Genomic DNA, 23021 nt, shown 5'->3' on the forward strand with positions numbered 1-23021 from the left:
AAAAAAACGAACTTTTGTGCTTGAATCTCACAAAAAATGTATTCCGAATTTCCTCTGTACACTTGAAGAATTAATATTTTGGTGTTCGTTAATCCCCATCTAATGGATTTTTTTCGATGTATTATATATTCAGAATTTTTTTGTTTTACATTCATAGTGAAGATAAGTAGTGAGCAAATCATTTACAGTAAAGGAATTGTTAGGTATTCATGCATATAAGATTTTCAGATTAGCTCGAATTTCCTCATCTTAAAATTTTTCAATAAAAACATGAAAATATTTTATTGTAATTTATAGAACAAAAATTAATAAGGCCAGACAAGCAGTTGGATAATATATTCTTTATAAAATGTGATATTATGAATTAATGCTGTTATTATCATGTTTCAAGTCAATAAAGAGTACAATTTTCCGTCCGAATTTCCTCTGATACAAAATTTATAAGATTAATTGATTTTAAAAAAGTTACATATTTTTCCTGAATCTAATAATGTTACATTGAAAAACAAAGCCACAAAATGAAGCTGTATTATGAAATTTTAAAAATGTATGTACATGTACATTTAATTAATATTAATTAATTATGATATACACTGTAATAATTGATAGTATAACTATAAAATTGGTCACAAATCTCAAAAATGTACCAAGAAAATGTTATCTTCCAGTTGGCTGGTATGGTTGGCAGATATCAGTGTAAAAAACGCTAAAAATACAATTTATATATGGCATCTTAGCTGTACTTAAAATATATATTGATCACAAATCTCAAAATGTACAATGAATTAAATTATATCTACCTGTTTACAATGAAATTTGGGCTGATGTGATTAACAGATATCAGTGTAAAAAATGCTAAAAATACTAAATGTATTAATATATAGCATCTAGCTTAGCTGTACATATACATGTAACTATATATTGATCACAAATCTCAAAATGTAGAATGAAATTATATTTTCAAGTTAAAAATGAAATTTGGCTAATTTGGTTATCAGTGTAAAAAATGCTAAACAAATGCTACATGTAACTATACTATTAACCATGCAGTACATGTACACTCAAAACACTAGTCTAGAATCTTAACTTTCACAACTTGATGAAAAATATTTGTTTAAAGATGAACATATCTTTAAAGACTTTGTAACACGTGGAGCTTTTTTCACATTTTCAGAAAAGAGATTGTATATTCCATCTTTGCTATCTCTGTTATAAACAAGTTGTAAAAAACTAAAACAAAGTCCACTCCCTGCAATCCTGTTAGCAATGTGTCTACTAACTATCTTTTCTGAAATCAAATGTTCTAAGGAGGGCAAGTTCTTGCGTACTTCTAAACTATAAGAGTGGCTATCAACTGCATTTGAAAATGTGAATGAAGAAGACAAATACTTTGGATCAGTCAAATCCACACCTACAGAGGTCACTAGTTTTTGTAACGCTAAAACATCCTCTAGTGCATCATGAGCCTTGTAAGGTTCGCACACATAGCGTTTGTACAAATTTTCTAAGGAAAATGATCCAACTTTTGAATCAAAAACTTTGAACAACTGTTTTGTGTCAACAAACCCTGCAACACAGTTACCAATTTCCTGTGTTTTACCACAATTTTGCAGAGAGTTCAGAAAAATATGGCAGTCAAAAGACTTGACATTATGTCCAACTAAAACAACTTTTGACTGGAATTTTGTGAAGAAATTCAAAAGTGCATCAATAGCAGCCACCAAGTGTACAGCATCCACTACTTTATCGCCATGAAACATTTTCCCATCCATAACTCTTAATCCAGTGACTTCAGTAGCTTTGTCTGTGATTGGGATCTTTGGTAAAATGTACTGGGAAAATCTGTCTGATCCACACACAGCAGCAATCTGTGTGATGTGTGAGCTTCTGGCTGAAAGGTTTAAACATATCAGTTTCATGATCTACCATTATCTTATAAAATTGGATACACCAATATATATATATATATATATATATATATATATATATATATATATATATATATATATATATATTATATATATATATATATTACTTATTTAACTTTACAGCAATACAATCTTGTTACATGTATTCAAAGCATATCATCCAGACAATAAAATAACATTCGATAATGGGACATCATTTCAGTATGGTAAAAGACATTAGAATCACATGCTGAAAAAATCTTATATTGGACTGCATGTACTTGAAATTCTTGTGTACTTGTTTTTGTTTTTATGCAAACACGCAGTACAAACCTAGCCCTGTTGTTTCAAGGTCAAAGTAGACGTGCTGGTAAATGCCTAAATTTTCAATTGGCTGAAAGGACGGTTTACTCAAAGGTGGTGGTATTTCACCAATACCAGTAGGGGTCTGCAAGGCAATTTCCGAGCAATAGGTAGGACCCTCTCTAATCTCCCTTGCTGCTGTCATTTGCTTTCTATATATGAATAAAAAAATCTAAACTGTATGTGAATTCAGGTATGATTATCACTTATTATTAAGAGTATACTGTATATGTAAACTGTTCATCATATAATTGTCAGCATAAAATATCATTTCACTGTCATCATATTAAGTCTTGACACTGGTTGGCATGCATGCATTAATTACGTATCTTTACGCAACCTCTATTTGTAAAAAAAAAATCAATAACATTAACATTATGGTAATGGTAAGGTAAATTTCATTCAAACCTCTCTGCTTTCAGGTGCAGTCTTTTTCTTTTTGCTTCTTTGGTGATCGACATGGCTTTTTTCCGTCTATTTATTCTGTCTTTGAGAGCAGCTAGCCTCCTTGTATAAGTTCCCGGGGAAATGCCAATCTTCTTGTTGACCTATTGATAAAAACAGGGACTTTATAAAGAATGAATCGCTAAATTCATAGTTACAATTCTTGCACTAGTATATACATATATATTCATACATACAGTAATCAAAGCCTAATTCTAAATATAATGCAAATTTTGCTTGCCTGCACCAGATAGCCTTGACCAATATTTTTTTGTGCCACACTTGCTGCTACTCTGTAGGTTATTGTTCTGCTGAAGAGGCGATTTTTTGGAGCTTTGGATGCCACAGTTTTATTAAAACTTTCGTTTGGTTGCGTGCTTCCAAGATTGGCTAATTTCTGTGAATGCTTCTTTAACTTGTTAAAAATGCCTTCCAGGTCTTGCTGCAGAGCTTTATTCTCCAATGGTCGACCATAAGGAAGGGATGTAAACTTTCTGGCTGGGTCTCTTTTATGGTGACACCAAAGTTGATCACATTCTTTGTGATTATCAAAGGGATGAAAGGACAAAGCAGTCAGGCCTTTTTCAATTCCACTTGGGCTACCCTGGTTCTGAGAAACCATATAGTTGAAGCACTTCTGAATGTATCTTATGATTTTAGTGGAGAGACTTTTATGCGTTTTTTGAAGATTGTACAGGGAATTTGCAATGTTCTTTTTTACATGGTTCTTGTCGGACTGTTTCTGGATATTTGCATCTAATTCTTTGTTGATTCGCGTAATAGCAGTTGTGTCATCATCCCCAACCAGACCTTCCATCCTTACTCCTTTCTGCAGTGTCCTTCCTACCATCTCCACTATCATATCAGGCTCCATGGACTTTGAACTTCCTGTAAATATAACATTCTTTTTTAATATCAAAAAATCTTTTTTCTTAAAAAGTATAATATATCTCTTTTACCTTATATATAGACTTTAGAATTAAGAGAATAGGATTTTAAAGTAAAGTATTTCACATTGCTTAAATTTTTCTGCAGGTATAATGCTTGTAAATATTTGCATGAATTAAATTATTTTGTTGAAGTTTTCTAAGTGACATTACCTGTCCAATTTCTTGTACATTCATGTGGAGCAGGTGGTGTATTTTTCCTTTCCGCATTCTCACAAATCTTGCATGTTTTACTACGGACACTGTAATCGATGACTTTCCCTGTTTCTACACCCATCATTGAGCAATGGCCTAGACATGAATTAAGATGAAAATCAGTGTTCTTAAATTTTGGCTATAAAAATCATATTGCATTTTAATAACATAGATAATTCACATCTACAAGGAATGACATAATTATTTAAACTGTAAAGTTCTTTCTAGTACATGTATGTATATAACATATATCAACTTTTATATAAACTTTCAAATAAATAATAAAATATTTACATAATCAAGTATAATATATTTATCAAGAAATAAATTTTAAAAAAATCATACTTTATTTTTGTATGAAAAAAGCGATAATCAATTACAAATACAGGTATGATATAAATAATACATTTGACCCAGTAATTTTTTTTTTGAATATCAAACCATATGATAATCGTGAAGACTCCATAATTGTATAATATTACCTGTAAGGCTATCATATGACCGGCCACTTCCGCGTTTTTGCCAAGCCCCATCTACACTGACACTTATGCTGGATGACTGTTTCTTTCTGTGGGAAGATATAATATATGTAATAAACATTTCTTAATAATTCAACAGCCATATATATATAATATCATTTTATGTTTTTGTGAAATGTATCTCTGTTTAAAACTCAGAATTTATATCATGCTCTTGTAGTTTTAAAAGGGTACATAGGGGTGGGGTGGGGGGGGGGGGGGCAATTCAGACTTATTTCAAATTACTTATGACCATATGCCTATATAATATCAATTTTAAGTGTATGAATTATAAAAATTTACATGTTTGTTGCCATAACTTCTTCTTCTAGAGCTTCTTGCATCGATAAGGAAGCAATACATTCTGTAGCTTTTCCAATCTCTACTTGTCTGCTGCTAAGTAGTGTTCTGCTGATGGGTGGCATGTTTAGCTCAGCCAGTATTCCACTTATCTGGTCAAAGCCTATCCCAGTGTGTTGTACAGCTGTCAGAACATGAAAAGAAAAATAATCCAATAATAAAATACATACCATCAATTATTTAATATAATATTCATTTGAATACAATTTTCATTATTTTAAACTTAGTTATCATTATTGTTTTGAATGTTTGTCAATTTTTATTCATCCAATGTACATGAATATACTGACCTGCTGCTAACTTTGTATTGGCATCCCAAATTTTATTATGCCTTTTTCCTGTTGAAACATTGTTGATCATTTTGCAAGCAGAATTCATGCAAGGTATTTTAAGCATAGCTGAAAGACCAAAGTTTGTTATTCCTTGGCAGTGGGAAAGTTGTAAGGGTAAGCCACATTTCTTGCAGGCAGACAAGCCATCAGCAAGTACCCCAAGCTCAATCAACCTACGGCCACATCTCCAGTCCTTTTCAAGACGAGGGGAGTCTATTACCTTAATTGAAAAAAGAAAATTCTTGTTCTGAGATTTCTTTATGCAAAAACTCTGATCTTGGTTAAAATTCATTTTTTTCCATGTTGTATTTTGTCATTTTTTTTCCTTCGAATTCTTCAATGTATGCATATTTCTTTTGATATATAAATTTTAATGAAATAATACTTATAGGTATAATGATATATATGAATTTAAAATACTGACTTATGATATCCATCTTTATTTTGTATTAGTGAAGGTTTAAACTTTTAAAATCCATATTGCTATACCTTAAAAAATAAACTTATGCGACCTGACTTAAAGAAAAAGAAAATTGAAAAAGATTTTAAAGACAATTTTAATAGTAAATAAAAATTTCAAATTTATCTAATTTTTTTTTACTTCATCTTAATACAGATCTCTTATTAACTTAAGGTAATTCTATATAAAAAGGTTCTACTGTGCTAGTTAATTTCAGTTTTGTGACCATAAAATTTAAAAAGGGGGGTTATAACAAACAAGGAATAAATTTATAAAGAGTTAAATTAAATCTTTTAATATTACTAATCTCATCATAAAAATTGTAAATGATTTTTTTGGTATATCTGTGACTTTGAAATATACACCTAAGACGTTTAATAGATACAAAGTATTTTATGATTTATTGGGGGGGGGGGGGGGGGGTGTTACAATGCCATATTTTTTATCCGTATGGGCTGCCATATTTCATGATTGAGTGTAAACAGTGGGAAATTATTCTCTGATCGTTTTCTCTGGGAATAATTTGGATAACTATTACCTTTTTACAAATTTAACAGAGAGAAATAAACATGGTATGTGTTACAGATTGCAATCTATTTAGAGAACAACAAAAATGACGCTATCTCTGTCGTCTGCCTGTGCAGTGGCGATATACCGGTATATGTTCAACGAATACAGTATGAGCGATGTTAGAGTTTGCAATGTGTATGTTATGATACTAGTGAACATAGAATGCGTAAATATCATTTTTCTCAAATATATTTAATATATAAGCAGTTAGAACTTACATTTTCAGTGTAAACAATCTCAACCTCTTCGAGATCTACTGGGACATTGTCAACGGAGTGACAGTCGTCTGACTCAATTGTTTCATTGGTGGAAGCGATTTTAGAATAGCTATGTGTCTCGGCTATTTTTGTGTTCTCCCATCTCTGTCGAATCCCCTTTTTTATGGAGTCGTATTTGCGTTCCCGTCGTTTTGACACAAAACGACCCCTCAATCTCGGCCTCCCCCTCTCCATTTGTTTTTGTTGTTATTCGCGCCGACTACGGCATGTCGTAAACGACATAATTTTACCTTTTCCTTGGTCTCAACACATTTAATAAGTTATTATTTTGTGAAATGAAATATATTCATAATTATTAATGTAGTTTCATTGTGAATTGCAACAGTTTGAATTTTACGACATGTTCATATATGGAGACCCACTTGAGGTAAAAAATGATAAGAAGAATCCATCCTTAAATATATGACTGCCGTCACGAAAAAAGGGCCCTTAAGGTCAAAATTTCACAAACTCACTTTTTTATCAATTTCGAGTAGTCACCTCGTTAAGAATACAAATATACAAAGATATCCAAATTCTTGAGTGTTTGAAGCATTTTATGACAATTTTAGTAAGACATGTTAACACGACTTTGACGTAGCTCGTCGAAAACGTCACGACGTCACGAACGTCAAAATTTTTTTCGCAATAATTTTTTTCTTCTATACTTTCTTTCATCGTCTTTAATTGTTTGAAGTACTATTAATGAATAATTTTCTGCAGTTCTAGATTTCTTTCAATTTTACCAAAAGAGATCAAAACATTTTAAATATCCGGCGTAATCCAAATAAAGTTAAAGTTCTGCACACTTTTGATGACTCCACATGCAATAAGCCCCCCCCCCCCCCCCCCCGAACATAAGATAGAAAGATCAAGGATATCTAAGGAAAACATATATTAGTCCTCTCCTCAACCTTTAAATGCATCAAAGCTATTTAAGCTGCAGAGAAGCAAATTAAATAAGCAAACCTGTAACAAACATAAAGATGGTCAAATTCGATGCCTATGTTTCCACAATTTCCAGGCATTGTCAAAATGCATACACGAATTATTTTCAGAAAGATAAATATTTAATCTTTTAATTAACCTTTTGCACGGAAATTTTATCGCATATTAACGGATATTACTTTTTAGTATCTTCATAGTTCTGATGCAAGTTTAAAATCAATTAAAGCTGTTTTTGAAATTCGGATGTTATATGGTGTTGAATTATTTTCCCGATTTCTCTTCTCTCTTATATGTTATCAACACTTAATTCTTATAAAATTGCCGATGGAAAAAAATCGGCTTTGACTCTCTCACTGGAAAGTTGTAACAACAAAAATGTGGAGAAAAGATTTAAACAAAAATAGCATCTTATATTTATAGATTTAAATTTACATCCACTTAGTATGATTCCCTCTATTTTTTACGAAAATTGTAATTCACAGCTGTATAGAAACTGATAGGACTGAAATCTCCTCGGTCCAGTTCTAACCATGCAGTTTATCGATCGGTTGAAATCTCCGGCAACCTAAGAAATATCACGGATTGCACGAATTACATAAAATAATCATGATGATGCCGAACTCAAATTCCCATAAAAGACGCTTTGGCTACAGCTTTTATTTAACGTACTGGTATACATTAACAGTAATTTAGTGACTTTTACTTAATTATTACGATCAATTCATTTCACTAATTTATTAAAAGAGAGATGTTAATATAAACAATAAATTGCTGTCTTCGGTGATACATGCGGGCTTTAGAGATACCCACATTACAGAACGCGGGTTACGTTAATTTCTTCGGTATAGATCGCTACCTATTGCTTATGTTTATTGTTTAAATATACTCGTACACACCTAATTAAGTGTATCAAATACGACAGACCAACAAAATACAACACCACCACCCCCTCTCCCCCAACGTACTGAATCTACAATTCAATTCAATCACTTTGTAAGTTCATGCGTACCGTTGTATTTTTGCGATGCGATTTTTATAAACCATAATGAAATAATTAATTATATATGAGCATTATCAACGATTTATTTTTCAAAATGCAAGATTGCATGTAACTTTCAATAAGACTTCTGCATTGATTATGTTCATTTTTTTTTACACTAATTTATAATATTTACATTTTCCAGTGTCTTTGCCTGTGATAACCCTACGTATCGTTTTTGTACTATATAACCCATAACTTTAAACGACGCGAAATTGAGGCCCCATTGGGGTTTGCCTTTTTATGTTTAAATATCTAAATGTATTATGGCTTAAAACTATGTAAATACATGTATAAGTAATAAAGAATCATTCTTTGAATATCATGAGGTGATAATTTCGGTCGGGGCGTGATCATATCTATCATAAAGTCCTTCGGGCTTTATTGGATTTGATCACGCCCCGACCAAAATTATCACCTCATAATACTCAAAGAATGATTCCTTATTCCTTAAGTACAGTGCCGATATACTTAGCTTATATTCAGTGAGGAGTAACATTTTTACCTGTTGACTAAACTTAATTTTCTTATTTTCGATGTTACACGATAAATGAATAAATGTATAGATTCTGCACTCTCTCTCTCTCCTTCTCTCTCTCTCTCTCTCTCTCTCTCTCTCTCTCTCTCTCGGTCGAGGGATTATCAATTTAAAAAAAGATGAAAATTAAATAAAAGTCGTTTATAGAGTGCATACAGGTATTCCAAAGTTTTAAGAAATATCGCGATTCTCGGATTTTTTCTATTACTGTACATTGTACATTGTAACATACACACATAAACATTGACTTCAGTACATCGAAATTTGTTTCTTGTATAAAAAAGAAAAGATGAGGAACCATCATCTTTGAAGATGAATTGTACGTCCATGCATGTTATTAATTGTAAGTGTCGCACATCTAGTGTTTTAATTATATTTATCAATAAACATGAATTGTTTATTTATAAAACGGCAATTTTATCGATTTGATATCAAAAGTATAGTAGTATAATGACCGTACTTACAAACCTAAGGAATTTTGAATCATGTACGTTACTAATTTGAGATGAATTTAATAATCATATAAAAATGATAGAAATCCATGAAAATGTTGTGAGTTTTCAGGCATTTTATAATTGATTTTTTTTTTGATTTTACGGAAAATAGCTCAAAAAGTACACACAACAAGTGGATTAGGGTTGTTAAATTGCACAAGAAAATAAAATATGTTGCGCTCAAATAATACACAAGTTTTTCATTCGTACTGACAAATATAATTTTATGTTGTTTCATAAAAGGCACTTTAGATGAAAATGTCACTAAGAATCAGATTTTTCCATGAAATCAAATGCGATATATCAGAGTAGAATTTTACGCTGTGAAAAAAATTCTCAAATTTTTCGAATCCGTAAGTTACATTCGTTTTAATCCGTTAAATAATTTCAAAATTTGATCGCAAATTCTTTAGTAATAGAATTATGCGAGAATTTATTTTGTATGTTGGTCGTAGCACTATAATTGAGACACAGCCGCTTCTCTCGTGTACCTTCTGACCTATTTAAGAAGTAGTGTAGATTCGTCTCCTGTGATGTGAACTATTTAAAAGAAATCTTTTGAAATATTTGACTTGTATTGTTTCACAGTAATTACTGCGCAGATAACTGTTTGATTTGAAAAATACTGCTCTGCATCGATTCGGTATGTCTCAGCCTTCAACCCCTTTTATCAACAACGAGTATGCAGTGTCCTTTTGTTTTTCACTTTAATAAATCATACATGTATTGCAAATGCAAACTAAAGCTGTACAATTTTACTCAAAATACTTTATAAATCATCATCGTAAATCAACGATCAGTGTCGTACGTGTCATACGCGATAAGTAAGCGTATGCGAGACGGGCCTTAATTTCCAATGATGATTTATAAAAAAAAAAAAGAAGTGATATCCCAATATTAGAGAATATATATTTTTATCACACACTAGAATGGAAAATGGGGTGTTTAAGTTTCATAGCTGATGCAAAAGCAGCATTTTTATGATATCTCAGCATCAACGTGTGTGCAATATTACGCGTTCGAATTGTGCAGATATTGACGTTATACGTGAATATTTCGTTTATCAAATGTTTATTTTTTAAATCAACATGTAATATTTGACTGAAAAAATATTAATCGCCGTACTAAAACAAGGCCAGACTCTAGTTATTCAAAAAGCACAACACAGACGCTGAAAAAAAAATAGAAAGAGCGAATAGAAAAACTGCGTTTACAATGCTGCTACTTTGACGTCGTTTTCTGAGCATTGTGACGTCAAAAGATAAGGGCCCTTTTCTCATGACGGCAGTCATATATTATTATAATTTCCTAACAATAACAGATTTATACAACAACACGTTTTGATTGAAACATGCATAATGATGGCATCTGACTCTACTATACAATTGACGCCAACACAGCGTCTTCTGCGCACCCCCTGTGGTCCAAACTGCAACAATCGCAATTTCTCGGGCCTTTCTGGCAGACTCGAAAAAAAACCTCGAATGTATTAACATCACCGGATGTTAAAATTTTATACGAAATGGAGTCGATTCCTATTAAAATAAGTATCGGCTAGACAGCCCTGTGTGTCGCTTTTGTGGTATATTTTAGGGTATATAATTTACTTTAACGTAGTCTAGGTGAAATCTCATCCTCTATCGTAAAATGTGTTGTATTTATATCCAATTTTATAAAAAGGGGGGTTGTCATGGACGCTTAGGAAATACATTCGAGGTGTTTTCCGGAGCCTACCGGAAAGGCCCGAGAAGTTGCGATTGAAACCGCAAAGCACTCTAGAACAGAGTAGATTCGACCTTGTAGAGGGGTTGTGGGGCAAAAACAAACACTACAGTATAAACAATCGAATACATATCCAGTCAAGTGTCGAATTAGAGTTATCTCCCTTCTTCAACAAATCAATATTCATTAGAAGAAGAACTGTATTGCTTCTTTTGTACAATCGAGGCAAAACGGAAGTTTTATTTCATACAAATATATGTTCTCTATATTTTTATTACTTGCGCGTAAGAATATCCTATGTAAAATTTCATTAAAAATACTGCATTGTGTGTAATGCAAATCCTTGTGTTCCTATTACTATCTCTGTCTTAGATTGCGTCATGACGAAAGGAAAGAGAGACTGTAATGAGACTGTAATAAAGTACAAGTGAAAAGCTGTCAATGTGACAGCAAACCGGGTTTTCTTTTATGTAAACTGTATCCATAATCCATGTCAACCCGTATCCAGTGAAATGGAGTACCCTACATGTTTATGCAACATTTTGCCAAAAAATGACTAAGTTCAAAAGTTGGTATTTTTTTCATAAATTATCGGAAATCAAAATCCTAGCAATATGCACACCTCTGATATATGTACAATTAATCTGCAAAAGAACAACTTCCTATCTTGAGAACTGTAGGAGGAGTTATCCGTACAATGAGGGTACCCTATATGCAACATTTTGTTAAAAAATGACGAAGTTCAAAAGCTGGTATTTTTTCAATAAATTATCGGAAATCAAAATCCTAGCAATATGCACACCTCTGATATATGTACAATTGATCTGCAAAAGAACAACTTCCTATCTTGAGAACTGTAGGAGGAGTTATCCGTACAATGAGGGTACCCTATATGCAACATTTTGCCAAAAAATGACTAAGTTCAAAAGCTGGTATTTTTTTGATAAATTATCGGAAATCAAAATCCTAGCAATATGCATACCTCTGATATATGTACAATTGATCTGCAAAAGAACAACTTCCTATCTTGAAAACTGTAGGAGGAGTTATCCGTACAATGAGGGTACCCTTTTGGCAGCCGCCCGCCCGCCCGCCAATCCGCCCGCCCGCCCGCCATTTTCACCATTTTAATAACCGGATTTTTCCGTTGGAAAACCCGGTTAAAAATTAGTAAATATAGAACCAAACCCAAATCAGTGTCAGGGAAAGAAACATAAGGTAATAAAAAGTAAACCTCGTAAATATAGTACCAAACCGAAATCAGTGTCCATTAAAAGAAGTGTCTTTTTAGTCTATATATTTTTCATATATATAAAAATCGTTGATTGTTAAGAGACTTAATCTCATTGGAAGAAAACATCTGATATAAGAGAAAAAGTACTACGAAAATAAACCTAATAAAATGAATAATGTTATCCATAAAGTACAAAGATATATTATTAAGTTATTTCAAAGCCGAATGAAGAGCACGTAAAACGAGGATTTTATTGAGACCAGTGAAAATGATAAATGCACAGAATGTTTATATGCTATTTTATGGTTTAATTGGCTATTTACTTAGTATGCATGTAAAAATTCGTACTCTTAAATTAAAAGTCCAAACAAACAAAATAATACCCGCGGTGAACTTGTTTTCGAAGCCAACCTGTCGCCAGAATTGTTTATTTGTAATGATTTTTTTTTTAAAGAAACGTCTTTTTTTTTTACAAAGTTTTCTACATCATACTAAAACCCAATCATTTGGATCTTGTTAATGGATAAAAAAAAGTTCGTCATTAAGATTTCTAATGTAATATTAATGTTATTATATAAATAGTGCCTGTTTGGGAGGGTAACAGTTGAAATTGACACCCCGAGAAAACCATTGTCAACCGACGCGAAGCGGAGGTTGACAATGGTTTTCGAGGGGTGTCAATTTCAACTGTTATCCTCCCAAACAGGCACTATTTATTTTGTTATACTGAATGTCTTTTTTAAAAATTTTAAGAAAATTTTACAGCTTTTATATAGGAATAACGTGAATTCTACAGCGAACCGTACGCGCATAATTTTCGCGCATGTAACATTTTTTAATGTTACCCGTTGCCAAGTGCGTTGCTAACGCTGAGGGTAATAGTAAATATTATTAACTGCGTCTTAACCAATCAGATTTCAGTATTTAACATGAAAGTATAACAACATAATATAACGTAATATAAACCAGAATAGTACTATTCTACATGGCTAAAATTAACGCACTAATGCGTTTAAGCTGTGTGTCATTCTTTTCCAACAAAGTTTTGCAAAATTACAGTGCAATACACACAATAATAAATTATGCATTGATATTTCAGAAGTTTGTATAAAATTTAGCTATCAGTAACACATCGTCATTAGACTGTGAAATCTTTAAGTACATTACAATCAAATGTTGACAAAAAACACAAAACACCAATAAATTATGCGGAATCTTCTAATATCGTTAAAAATGCACAAAGGTGTTTGTACTTTGCGAAACACATATCATTACAAAATGAGAACAACATGAGTTGAAACCCGGGTATATAAGATCTCATACTTAGTTAACGACGGTTTGAGAGAAGCCGAAGATGAAGCAGTTGGGATTAATACAGATTTTTCTAATTCGGCTTGCAGTATGTCAGGGCGAATTGGGTTAGTATTTTGTTTTTTTTTATATTTTGAAATACATGTAACGCCTTTGACATATTTATTCTATTATTGTTAAACAGAATTTTTCTATATAATCATTTTCCTTAACACATAATTACCGAGTAAAATTTTCGGTAGTTAGTCAATTCGTTTGGCGATACATGTAAACACGATCTGGAAATTGTAGTTTCTGTGGAGTTATTTTTAAAATATAATTTTATAGGCATTTAAAGTTCGCTAGCATTTATTAATTTTATCTGTTCAGTTTAATTTTAGACAGGACTATACGTTCAGGTTATTGGGCATCGAAAAAATATATGAGACGTGCAAAGTACACACAAACAATGTCTGCTTCCTGCTTATAAGTCTATAAAGTGTCCGCTTATGAATTCAATTGAGTTTTTTTTAATTGTTTAAGACTTTAAATCAGGTAATCATATTTATCATTGTGTGACAACGAATCTCTACAGTAACTCCATACTAATGTAAGAATTGACAAACTTGTAGCACCTGTCACATTGTAAATTTAAGGAAAATCTCAATTTCCAACATGACATTTTATTTTTTCTCTAATTCTTTGTTAATTGAAAACATTTACTTCAGTTCCCTCGAGGGCCGGGGACAAAGCTAAAGAGTATAGGTGTTGTTTGTTTTGCTTAAGATTAGTGTCATTCCTTTCATCAAAGAATCACCGGTGTGAGAGTGTTATAATTCCTTAATTGTGTTAATTGAATGTTTGAGTGGAAGATGCGCGTTGTGTGAAAGAGTCTGTTTTGAGTTCAACCGTGGAGTTTCCCGGACGTGATTTACATGTACATGTAGATAAACTGGATTTTCCGTCATCAAAGAAATAACTAAGTCTTTTAACTCTGGACAATTCCGAGTAACAAAACTAGTGTGAATAGTCCGAGTGTACTTTGTAAGAAAGCGAGAATATTTTCATGACCTCTGTTTTTAGTTTGGCCATTCAACAAAATACAATTATACTTCAACTTAATTATTCTGTTCCTTTAATATTACGCTAAATAAAGGTTGTGACACATCGAATAGCGTACATCCATTTACTGCACCGTTTTGTTACTATAATACCTTAATGATTATTCTTAAATGATTTAACTTGTAAAAAAATTAAAATGACATTGCGAATGCACTATCTTCTTAATTTGTTTTCGCAAAATCACTCTGAAATTTAAAATCGAATCTTAGTGGCTACAGGATGCAGAATAGGATAAAAATGTTGTTAAGAATATAACTTTTATATTGATATCATATAACCTTGTCACCATTTATGATGACAGCTCTGTATCATATAGGTAGATACAATTAAGGTGAACATTTTTGATTTGTTATATATGAAAAAAAACTATTGCTCACTGAGGATTTATGATTTATGAAAAGCATTTATGGACCTCTTGTTTTCAAATTTGAAGGGTAGTTCCTTTTAATGAATAGCCTCTTGGAGGTTTTGTACAAATAAACACATTTTAGTCAGCAAATATTTAGATATTAAATTATTGTATTTTTAAAACTATTTCTTGAAGTCATATGGAATATAATCTACATAATTTTATCAAAACAATCCATGACCGGTTTTATTTGATCGAGCTCGAGTAATTGCGAAATAACATGATCGCATTTTACGTATCTTACGTTTTGCATTTTACTTATGTTAGAAGTTTTGCTATTTGGTTAGTTATTTATGCATTTTGATTTTATTTTATGGTTTATACTTTTTTTTATGACAGTAAATATGGCTCTGCATCGTCCAACGTTTCAACTAAACACACTTTCGAAATATCCAAGTTCACGGCTTGTTGATGGCAAAAAGAGTAACCTACATCTAAATGGCGATCAGTGCTCGTCAACAATGATTAACCAGTGTTATGCTATGTGGAGAGTGGATTTACTGAACACCCGACGGATTGAACGTATTGTAGTTTACTCTAGAACGGATAACCTAGAATGGGGTAAGAAAAAAGTGAATGTGAAGTTGCAAATGCAAACATGGGGTGTGACCAATCAACACTCTAATTCCATTTTTAACCAACGATACATGTCTCTCATTTCATCCCAAAGCATCCTCCGCTCAACACCTCATCTCCGTCAAAAAGGTTTGAATACTTGAATAATGAAATTGTAAAGACAAAAATATAATAAAAACCAAATTTGGGCAAATGATGATCTTGATGTAACAGAAAAGTGAAAAAGGTAAATAAATAGTAAAACAGGAAAACTATTTAACAGAAATAAGGAACTCTGATCAATTAAACATTTTTTTTTCTTCCTAGAAAAAAAAGATGACCAACAACTACGGACCGTATAAAATTCTATGCATACTTTTTATATCCCCTCAAACAATTTGTTTTTGATGGGGGGGGGGGGGGGGTTAAATAGAAATCAGCTATTTCGACCGCCCCCCTCCCCCCCCCCCCTTTGTCTGTCAGTGCAAAAGTCGTGTTCGGTCCATTTCTTTTTAATGGAGAAACATTGTAAATTCTTTTTTCATACATAGATTGCTTGTGACATGTCATGACCTTGATCTTAGGTCATTCGGTCAAGGTCAATGTCACTGGCATGAAATGTGCAAAATTCATGTTCGGTCCATACCTTTCTTATGGAAAAACATTACAAGTTTATCCTTCACACAAATATTTCTTATGATCTGTCGGTATGTCATGACTTTGACCCTTTTGGGCAAGTTTAAGGCCATTGTTCAAAAATGCATATTTCCTGTCTGTATCATGTCTTGTATTAATGGAAATGATTAGAGGGTAAAATTTCAGACAAAGCTTGTATTTGTAGGGTCACAATAAATTAATTGTTTGATTCTCATCCCTGCCCGCTCCTATGAAAATGACCCGTCACGATGTTGTTAATTTTTTTTTTAAATAAATGGTGGAATGAAAAGAATTCATTAAAAAGAGCTCTGTTTACCAATAATTCAAAACATTTAATGGCTGCATGACATGTGGATAATTGTTTGATTCCAGTCATGTTTGTTATTATAAAGATGCAATATATTCATGGATAAACAGTTAAGTTGAAATCAAATGGAATTTAAAGTATAGAAATTGGTTTGTGTACTTACATTAGTATTAACAAATTGAAAAAAAAAATCGACCGGTTGTTATTCATAGAACATTGGCGGTTAAATAGATAGCATCCATTAATTCTATACAATGTTATAAAATGGAACTTAAGTAATGATTTTTTAGCGCGGGTATCATTTGTGAGCTTGCTCACAGTATCTTTAGAATGTAATATTATGATTCAAAGAAAAGAGTCTTGTCTGGAGTGTGACCTTTCAAAAAGATAAACATATGCTCGGAATAATAACCATGAAATAACATGTTTCGTCACCACGGCGCTCTGTAATGTTGCAAAATGACGTCAAGAAGACGCACAATTAATTGGTATACTCAATATTGATTTTATTCTTAATGTTCCTCAGTATATAGCTGATATCGGCACTTTATCACTTCACATCAAATTTGTTCACATTTGTTTGAGAAAGTTTGTTCTTCGAAGTTGTCAGTTTTTACCGCATGTTTCTTCGTTTACTGTAAGGAGATCCCTTAACGTCAGATGACGTTGTTTACTCTCTTGAGCAAATATGTACAGCTATTATAATATTTTCCGTACTTTAATGTTAAAAAAAACATTACCATCACCCTCCAAAAATGTAATACAGTTTAAAACAAACGCGCTAATAATTTTTGACTTAATTTTCCCAGCACTGAGCATTTTTACTGAGTTGTATCTATACAGCTTATACTTTCTGTTGCGCCGTGACCTCCGGCGATGTCAATGTTTAAGTCGAGTTTAAAGATGATTATCTGTCTTTACTTATTGATATCTGTTCAACAAAACTATTCATTCCGTCATTATTTTGTACATAGAATGCCATGAATATTCGTAAATCGGGGTTTCAATATTATCTGGTTTTAAGCCCAATTATAGAGATATTACTGTCAACATAATATGGTTTATTGTTGACATAACACAACTTTTGATCGTGCGCTTTGACCTCGTTTTGCAGTATAGATTCTAAATAACTCTTAAAAGTAGTGGAATATTTTTTATTGTTGGTTTTCAAATGGTTTGAAACTATTACTAAACTATTTATACTAAATTTAACAATTATTTGACGTTAAGTAACATGACTATGAAAAAAGTTTCGTTTTTTTTTTTACTTTCGTATGCATGGTTATTTGATTTTTTTATCATAGATTCAACCAACGAATTTACAAAAAAATTGCGCGGATTTTCTATTGTTGTATCCAACACCACCGATCCCTGGGATGGTGTCGTTTGTTATCACAACACAAATACCACCACAGAGACCATTCCTGCTGTGGTGGATATACCGTGCTCTGTTGTTGGACGTTACGTTATATACTACAATGAACGACTAACAGGAATCACTTACTCCAACAATCACAGTCAATTTGCATTTGCTGATTTATGTGAAGTGGAGGTTCTTGGTAAACTCATATTTTTTTCAAATGACGAATTTTGTTTTCTTTCTGTTTTAGTAGGTACTACATAGTACAATCTATCACTGTTAAATCTGCCTATCTGAATGAGTGCGTTTTTCATTTCTATATAATCATACATGTATATCAGGCTGTCCTGTTTTTATTTCATTTTTCTTAAATTTCAGGCTGTCCAATTCCTATTTATGGACATGAGGACTCTTCTTGCACAGTTCCTTGTTTAAAGATGTGCAAAAATTGTACGTATTACGTAGATTTCCGTCCGTTCATCTAACGTTATCTTCAATATACTATATCTTTGCAAAGGGTGATATACTCTATACAGGGTTATTGTCGCCCCATGTAATTTTCGCCCTTCTTCACTTGAAAAGAATTAGGTCCCGTCTAAAATTCGCCCAAACACAGAGATTGTTTGAGACTGTGGAATTCGTCAAGACTTCATCATGCCAACTGACCACGAGGGCGAAACGAACAAAAATAAAACGGGTGCAAAGATTTCTCTTTATAACGTAGACAAAATGTTGATTTTGAATATAACTTTTATTGAGATCTAGATCTACATTGTGATTGTCTAAATTAAATTATTTTAGTTATCCTAAAATATACGACAACTTAAGGTCATGATCTAGTGATTGATATCAGAGTGTCTTTTGGATGCTAGAACCATTATGGCGTCATAATTGGTTTGATGAGAATTGTTCCCGTACTTTTCGCCTACAAAGGAATTATGTAGAAAATGAAACTGTTTCTTGACATTTTTAATCAAATCAAGTAATCCTATCTTATATTTGATTTGACATCATTTTAAAGAAGAGGTCAAGAGCTTGTTTGATGTCATTTTTTAAGAGACTGTAGGCGCTTTAGATATATACCATTAGTAAAAATTGGTCAAAACACTGAGATTTGTTACTTATTTCCCTCATATTTCATAGAAAATGACATTTCAAAATAAAAATTTTCATTGTGTTAAACAAAAATCTAGGCCCCGTACACCTTGTCAAACAATGCTATTGTTGTGAAGCCTCAATGAAAGAATTTAGATCTTGAATTTCATAAACCTGAAGCACCTTTCATTTTCTAGATCTTGACCTTAACTCATACAAAATTGTTGTCATGGTAAACGCGTGTATTGTGTATTTTTTTATATAAATCTTTTTTTTTTAAGAAACCCTATTAAAAAAAGAAATTCAAATTCTAAAATAACGTAACTATTAACAAGAATGTAATTAAATAGCAAACATTGTTAATTTATCCATAAAAAGCCTTTTGAAACAAAATGTAGAAAAATTGTAGATCTGGAAAATTTAAGCTATAAGAAACAGACTTGGCTGTCTTCACCTGAGGGGGCTAGCGACAAGGCTGTTGATGGGAAAATAGGCTCTATGGGTATGTCTCACGAACAATGTACAATATCGGAGCCAGATACAAGAGTCACGTGGTGGGTAAACCTTGGAAAAACATACAGGCTCGACCACGTAATCATCTATTTCAAAACAGGTAACCTTACTTGGGATACATGACTCGATAAAATACACTTTTATAAAAATTGATGCTATTTATATGATGCAATTTGACGAGATTATAATTGCGTGAACCCTGAGGTCACTGCAGAAAATGTATAAGCGAGGTTAAACCGGATGATATGGGGAAAATTCAGCCTGTGCATGAGCTAGCCGGGTTCCTGTGCGTAATGGGTAGCTCAGGGAGCCAGGCTAGCACAAGTTTTTCTGAATAGGAATTGGGATTCCATGCCATATGCACACATAAGTTCTAAGGCGCTGTAATTGTAAAGTTGTCTGTAAACAGTAGTCAGTACAGAAACAAAGTATTCCTTTTAAAGAAATAATCGGCATGTGATATGAACTGTCAGTATTATAATATAAGTTAATGTTATGCCGAAACTACAACAGGCATCAAATAGCATAATTTGCAATGTTTTGTTGTTATCTGTATACACATGTAACTTAACTTTATTTTTATAGTAGGCGAGGTTAGAGTACTTCACGATTAAAAATTGTTACGCATTTAAGTGTGAGTGAATAATTATGCCACTGTATAAAAGTTTAAATCTCAAGTAAATGCATCAAAATATGAAATTAATTTAAACAAAGCTGTCACTGCATAGTTAACAAAGTAGTGCGAATCGTAATGTGTGCGCAAATAGTAGAATTCGCCGAATGTCTGATAATATACATGCAGACTTCATAAATAGATAGATCATAGTTTTTTTTTAAAGTATGAACCCTTTATTATCTGAGATAAAAAGGCAGGGCTATACATATACGTAATCCAACGTACAAATTTAGTGGTTAAAAGTCGGTGGAAACTTTGATAATCTTAAGACTGGTCCACGTATTGTAGTCCTTTTTTTAAAGGACAGCAACTTGTTTTATTCTATTTTTTTCTTCTAAAGATGTCCTGAATGGTACTGGAGCCTTCTCTGGATTTTCAGTGTACATTTCAAACACCGTCAATCGACATGATGGTAGTCTTTGCTACCGCGATGGACATCTGCACTACAAACCTACCCTTCCTGACCACGTGCTTATCGACTGTCCATACTATGGACAGTACGTCATATTCTACAATGAGCGACTTCCTGGAGTAACCTACCATTCCAGTTACTCTCCGTTTGTGTATGCCGCCCTCTTAGCTCAATAATGTAGCCCTCTCCGATTTTTTTATATCTGATGTTTACTGGAGAGGGCTACAATTCCACAGGATCTCCGTAATGGTGCAAAATTAATATTTTAATGCGGTTGACTTCGGTCTGAAAAGATCGATTTTATATTTGACTTCCTTTAGATAAAATGATTTTTTAATTCTGGTTGAACAAATTAACCGTATATAAACCACAACCAGATAAAACACATCAGCATGTTTACCAGTCGTCTTTTTCAGCAGCCATGACAGTTCTCGCGTGATTTTATGGGATGTACGCTTGGAGTTTGATGGGCTTGATAACGTGAATGTCAGTGTAAATAATCGATCTTACCTCGTTATATCACTAAAACACCATTTAAGGAAATGGTATATAATGGAAAATTCATATTTACCACGTTAATTATGTTTAAAATAGGGGAATTCCTATATTCAGTTCAAGATCCGCTCCTGAATTCTTATTGGCTGTCCAAAAATAAAACCGGTCAAGGTCAGTAAACATGGCGGACAAATTCAACTTTCGTTGTTGACATACACGAAAAATAACCGATATATGGACTATACTTGATATTTTTGGATTAATTTATGCCATAGACATCTACAGCGTTTGAGTTCAGGTAAGAAATGCAAATGTTATTGTCATTTATAAACGATTTGAGACGAAATCGTTGCGGGAGTGAATCACTCCCGCACTTGCACCATTACGGAGATCCTATGGAGTTGTAGCCCTCTCCCAAAAAAAAAAAAAAAAAAAAAAAAAAAAAATCGGGAGAGGGCTACATTATTGCAGCTACCGCCCTCTGTGAAGTGGAAGTTTATGGTATTTTTCAGAATTTTTTTTGGTGTATATTGTTTTAATCACGCCCCCTATAAGTAATGGTAACCAATTCATAGCTATAAGATGATACGCTTTTTAACAAAATCTTTTGTAAAAGCAATTTTCATAATATGAAAGACCTCGTAAGTCAAGAAATCACGGCGCGGGAAGAAATCATCTTTGATATTTCACAGAATGTCATATACGTATTTTAGAACTTAAACAGTATGTTTCTGATAATTGCTATCAAGATTTTAAGTCAAAATACTTATACAGAGTTCCAATCAAATTTAATTTTCAGCAAACGTCCACTATCTATAACGAGGGATGCTTTATAGCAAATAAGGTTACAAACACTTGAGATTGTCTGAACCTAAAATGATACAAAGACATAATTTACAAAACATCTAAGAAAAAACAGTCACCGCGATGATGCAATTTGCAATTAATATCAGACTTTTGAGTAATGACTGAAAAAACAAAATGAACCAATGAATTAAAAATGAGCTTGTTTTTTTGGACAGGATGTCCTAGTCCGGTGGCGTACAATGAATATTGCTGGATGCCCTGCCCAGAGAATTGTGAAGAATGTTATCCTGGAACAGGATTTTGTGTAAAATGTAAACCAGGATATAGTGGCGATGGCTGTACATTATGTATGTTATGGTTTCAATCCTATATTTGATCTGATGGCTCTTGTTTCTAAAGTTTAGTAGAACTTTACTGATTACAAATTATTTATTCAAACCAATCTCGTCATTATCATTTTAATATAGGGCAGTTGATTGTGGTTACACGATATAAACGTATGATTTAGATGTTTGGTGTGGCTAGGATACAGGTTATATACGTATGATTTAGTTGTTTGGTGTGGCTAGGATACAGGTTATATACGTATGATTTAGTTGTTTGGTGTGGCTAGGATACAGGTTATATACGTATGATTTAGTTGTTGGTGTGGCTAGGATACAGGTTATATACGTATGATTTAGTTACAGAAAAGAAAAATGTTAAAATTTTACATTAAAGTATCATCAGGAACGTAAAATCACTTTAATCTAATCTTAATTTAATAATGGATATATTAATGATATAACAGGTAAACGTAAAAGTTTTACATGGTAACATATCAATACTTTAAAAAATTATAACAAAAATAATAAATAAATAAATAAAAACAAAGAGTAGTATCAAAAATACCAAATAATTTAAAAATCATGAATATTTTAGTTTACGTTTTCTGGATAAATTACCATATAAAACAGAGGTTTATTTAATAAGGTTTATAACTTACTTTGAATGTG

At 32.4% G+C, this 23021-nt stretch overlaps 2 protein-coding genes and 1 pseudogene across 2 annotated transcripts; 2 read left to right on the top strand and 1 right to left on the bottom strand.

Moving 5' to 3' along the window:
* LOC128174831 (uncharacterized) overlaps positions 1 to 23021 on the top strand; it is a 394133-nt pseudogene that overhangs the window by 238527 nt on the left and 132585 nt on the right.
* Positions 414 to 6766, bottom strand: LOC128171894 (uncharacterized). Its single transcript, XM_052837669.1, has 9 exons — positions 6315 to 6766; positions 5025 to 5286; positions 4678 to 4858; positions 4339 to 4424; positions 3815 to 3952; positions 2956 to 3602; positions 2679 to 2818; positions 2241 to 2422; positions 414 to 1891 (listed from the first exon to the last, which is right to left on the bottom strand). Exons 1-9 carry the CDS (start codon positions 6546 to 6548, stop codon positions 1083 to 1085), a joined length of 2679 nt encoding a protein of 892 aa, XP_052693629.1. The 5' UTR covers positions 6549 to 6766; the 3' UTR covers positions 414 to 1082.
* LOC128171893 (uncharacterized) lies at positions 15632 to 18520 on the top strand. The gene is made up of 3 exons (XM_052837667.1): positions 15632 to 15710; positions 17973 to 18227; positions 18407 to 18520. Exons 1-3 carry the CDS (start codon positions 15632 to 15634, stop codon positions 18511 to 18513), a joined length of 441 nt encoding a protein of 146 aa, XP_052693627.1. The 3' UTR covers positions 18514 to 18520.

This window comes from Crassostrea angulata, chromosome 2 (genome assembly GCF_025612915.1).
Source record: "Crassostrea angulata isolate pt1a10 chromosome 2, ASM2561291v2, whole genome shotgun sequence".
NCBI classification, from domain to species: Eukaryota; Metazoa; Mollusca; class Bivalvia; order Ostreida; family Ostreidae; genus Magallana; species Magallana angulata.